The sequence below is a fragment of the Aplysia californica genome, unplaced genomic scaffold, assembly GCF_000002075.1.
Source record: "Aplysia californica isolate F4 #8 unplaced genomic scaffold, AplCal3.0 scaffold00425, whole genome shotgun sequence".
In the NCBI taxonomy this organism is placed as follows: Eukaryota; Metazoa; Mollusca; class Gastropoda; order Aplysiida; family Aplysiidae; genus Aplysia; species Aplysia californica.
Window position 1 is genome coordinate 620,578 of NW_004797695.1, and position 4,325 is coordinate 624,902.

Here is a 4,325-nt window from a genome sequence, read left to right on the forward strand (position 1 = left end):
CATCTGACAACTTATAATCTTATTCTGTTACTTTTTCAACTGTAATTTAGACTTTTAAGCCTTTCTGAGTTAGATCTATAGATTTACCCTTCGTTTATCATCTTTCCCCTTTTTAAGAGGAGACCTGCTTTGTTTATTATCTTTCTGGATACATAATAATAATAATGAAGATCCTTTCTGTAGCGTCCACTTCCATGTGAACACAGCTCTATGCGCTTTACATAAATGTATAAACAATATTCACGCAGGCACACAAACATGCACACACACACATTACACGCACACATGTGCACACTGATACACGCCAAACACACACACACACACACACACACATACATCCTTACCGTGCCCCTGACGTCTCAACTGTCAAACCGACAACTTTATAAGCTATCTAAATAACTCTACTTCCACGTTCATTTACAGGAAGAATTTTTTTTTCTGCTCTCTAATGGATACCTTCGATTTGTTTTCTCCAGTTTATTCAACATCATGGCACCAGTACCTCGACATCCCTCTATACAAAAGCGACATTGCTGGTGGCCATACAAGCCGTCAAAGATGGGTCCATGACCCTAAATGGAGCAAGCAAGGCTTTCGGCATTCCATATGCTACACTCGGGGACAAGGTGCGAGGCAGACGGCCTGTTAACCCCCAGCCACATACACCCTACTCATTAGGGAAGAGGAACTTAAGCTCAAGGAGTGTGCCAGGAGAGGTTTCGGAAAGTCGAAGCAGGAAATCAAGGACACTGTCAAGGCTATTCTGGATTCACGCCAGGCTGTCACAAGTAGCCCTGACAACCGTCCGAGCAAACAGTGGTTGAAAGACTTCTTTAAAAGAAACCCAGACCTTTCCAGCAGGACGCCATCAGCTCTAGGGAAGGAGCGAGCCCTGGTAACGCCGGAGGGACTGGCTGCCTGGTTTCGAGACATGGAGTATTTGGACAGCGTGGATCCAACTCTCATCACATCACCGGATCGGCTGTACAATGCTGATGAGACGGGCTTCCATCTGTGCCCCAAGCCCCAAAAAGTGGTAGCAGTAAAAGGGAGTAAGCATGTCTATAACCTGTCCAGCAACACCAAGCAGAGCATCACTGTACTTGCGTGTTGCTCTGCCAACGGCCACTACATCATGCCATTTATCATCTTCCCCTACAAGAGAAGACCTGCATTTGATCTCATGGCTAGCTTCCCAGAGGCAAAGTTTCAGATTTCACCCAATGGATGGATAAACACAGACGTGTTTATGTCCTGGCTCAGGGACTGCTTTGTACCAGCTGTCGCTCACAAGAAGAAACCGGTTGTGCTATTTGTCAACGGCCACACCTCGCACACTTCCAACATTGAGGTGGTCGATCTGTGCATCAAGGAGCAGATACTGCTTTACTGCCTAAAGAGCCACGCCTCACACATTATCCAGCCCTTGGACCAATCTCTGTTTGGGGCCATGAAGCAGGCTTGAGAGGAACAGTGCGAAAAGATCATGAATGAAACAGGAGAGAGTGTAAGTGTCAGGACCTTCACAGCAGCACTGAAACCTGTCTGGGACGCCACCACGAGACCTGAGGTTGCCTTCAATGGCTTTGCCAAGAGTGGGATTTACCCACACAACCCTGAAAGGGTGGTGCACTCCGACAAACTGGCACAAAGCCGCACTTTTGCTCCAGCACCCCGGGCAGCAGCAACAGCACCACCACCAGTGGCAGTAACAGCACCCCGGGCAGCAGCAACAGCAACACCACCAGTGGCAATAACAGCACTCCGGGCAGCAGCAACAGCATCACCACCAGCAGCAGCACCAACGGGAGCATCATCTTCACCATCACCAGTTGAACTGTCACCAGCTTCAGCAGTAAACATGAAACGGCTGCTTGACTTTGCTGCGTTCGTTGGTCCACAAAGGATTGACTCATTGTGGAGTACACTCGGCACCGGAGCCGGCGGGATTGCCGAGGAGGAGCTCAAGGAGCTTTTATGTGGTGTTGGCTTCAGTACATCAGCACTATCAGCTCCACCAGCGACGCAAGCACCAGCTCCACCAGCGACGCAAGCACTAGCAACGCAAGCACTAGCACCACCAGCGACGCAAGCACCAGCTCCACCAGCGACACAAGCACTAGCAACGCAAGCACTAGCACCACCAGCGACGCAAGCACTACTAGCAAAACCAGCAGCAGGCAGCACCATTGTCCGTAGCATTGACATCATCTTGTCCCTGCCCCAATTCCCCAGGAACAAAAGTGGTCTAAAAAATCCTCCGAAAGCTCTTCCAATGGCATTAAGCGGCACAAAATTTCGAGAGCAACTGCTACAGAAAGAAAGAGAAAGAGAAGAACTGGAGTTGGCAAAGGAAGCAAGAAAAGCTGAAAGAGAGGAGAACAGGAAGAGGAAGATACAAGAAGCAGAGGAGAAGAAAAAGAGAGTGGAAGAGAACAAACGGATGCGACAGCAGACGAAAGAAGAGAAAGAGGCAGAAAGGAAAAGGAAGGCTGAAGAGAGGAGGTTGAAGAAGTTGATGGTGACCCAGTCACAGGCTACCAACTAAGTTCCTACCAACTTAATGAAGACATAGAGTGAATGCTTTGATTTTTTTTCAGCGTTTGTGTAAATGTAATTAAAAATGTAAGAGTAAGACATTATTGTTTTAACTTAAAAAACCAAAATAGAGTTGGTGTTTTTTCTATTTTCTATGTTTTTTCTCTTGTCTGATCTTTGTTGTCGTTTGAATATTTTGATCAACCACAAGGAAGTGGATAGGCCTACATGATAGATTTATATCAAGCAAACCTCAAGAATTATATCAAAACATGAACTGCAACACCTAAGGTAGGGTGTACATGACTTTGTAGACTCAACAGTCCAAAGTGCATACACTGTAGGGCCTACTACACTTTTTCCTCGAACTCGAACAGCATGGATGTTACCCGGGTAACGTAAAGATCTTCGTTAGATTAGACCAGAACACCCCTTTTAAGTTTTTGCATTTTATTTGATTTGTCCACAAGAATGTAACACCCTTCCTAATCTAAAACTCACCAAAAAAAGAGAGATTGAAGCTGTACACACTGACGTCTTACAAGCCATGGCGCATAAGCATTCCACATGACTAGCGCATGACATTCCATTGTTGCATGGACATCCCCGTATTGATGTATTGACATTCTTCCTAGCGCATGGGAATTCCCAAACTGACCTAGAAACACATCATATTATATAGAAACTACATGCTAAAAGGTCAGAAAAGCAGTGCATGCGCTAAGAGCAGGGCTACTCTCTAGTGAAAAAAATATTAAAATCCAGCTGTGTCACCGGATGTTATTCACGAAAAGGCGCTTAGGGGGTAGCGCATACATGCCCCGACTCTAGATTCTAGATTTTTTTTTTTTTTTTTTACGTAAAATAATAATAATAGTTCGGCCTGCTTCAAACGTTCCATCCGATGCCATGAGTATGAGTTGAAGTTAAAGGAACGCTCATTACAATTACAGAGGTAAAAGTCAGCATAACATGCAATTAGATAAACGTAGAACGACGTAAACTATTTTTAGGTAAGGCGGCCATCTTGTTTAACATCAGGCCAAGATACCCCTCCGATCACGTGACTACATCTAAATATAGCCAATCGCATAGCACCAAGGATGGAAGTATGTGTATGAAATGAAGCTTAAATCTACCTCTACTGACTGTTGGAAGTTCTGATGGCCGAATTGACAGCGTGTCTGTGTTTGAAGTCATGTGCTTTATTTTATGAGCCTGGGATCGAATCCCGGTTCCGTAAGGGTTGTTTTTTTGTTTGTTTGTTTTTTTCTTCTCCTCCCGACTGACCAACAGTTTGTCCCATAAATTATAATTTGACATACTTTGTTGCTTTGTAGGTTTTTTAATGTATATTACAGGGCTCCCCTTTACGCACATGTGCATATATTACACATTAAACCTGCAAATTACCCCCTTAAAGTACTCTTTATAATTTCATTTCGGGAGTTTGCATTCACGCTTTAAAACGTAGGTGGTCTTCATCTGGCAAGCATCATTTTCCCCCTTCTTTATCCCGAAGCTGGGTCAATAATTTGACAACACACCCACACACATGGCACGACAGTCACCTTCTGTCTCAGAAAAAGTCGACTAGTCGACCTACTTATCGGCTGGCTTCAGCACAGAAGCTCCGCCCACATTCTGGTCGGTCGCTCACATTTGCCGGAGTTGTGCCTTGAGTTTACCCCTGCCATGAGATTACCACCATCCTTCTTTACCACGCTAGTAAACATGAATTGTCCGCCATGGAAAGTGTGGAAAGACTGGAATGTGAACCCTGGGAT

At 45.2% G+C, this 4,325-nt stretch overlaps 1 protein-coding gene across 1 annotated transcript; it reads left to right on the forward strand.

Moving 5' to 3' along the window:
• Nucleotides 1–263: 263 nt before the first annotated feature.
• LOC118478218 (translation initiation factor IF-2-like) lies at nt 264–2,666 on the forward strand. The gene is given in 1 exon segment (XM_035971381.1): nt 264–2,666. A coding segment is annotated over 1 exon segment (1,617 nt). The 5' UTR covers nt 264–931; the 3' UTR covers nt 2,549–2,666.
• The last annotated feature ends 1,659 nt before the right edge of the window (nt 2,667–4,325 follow it).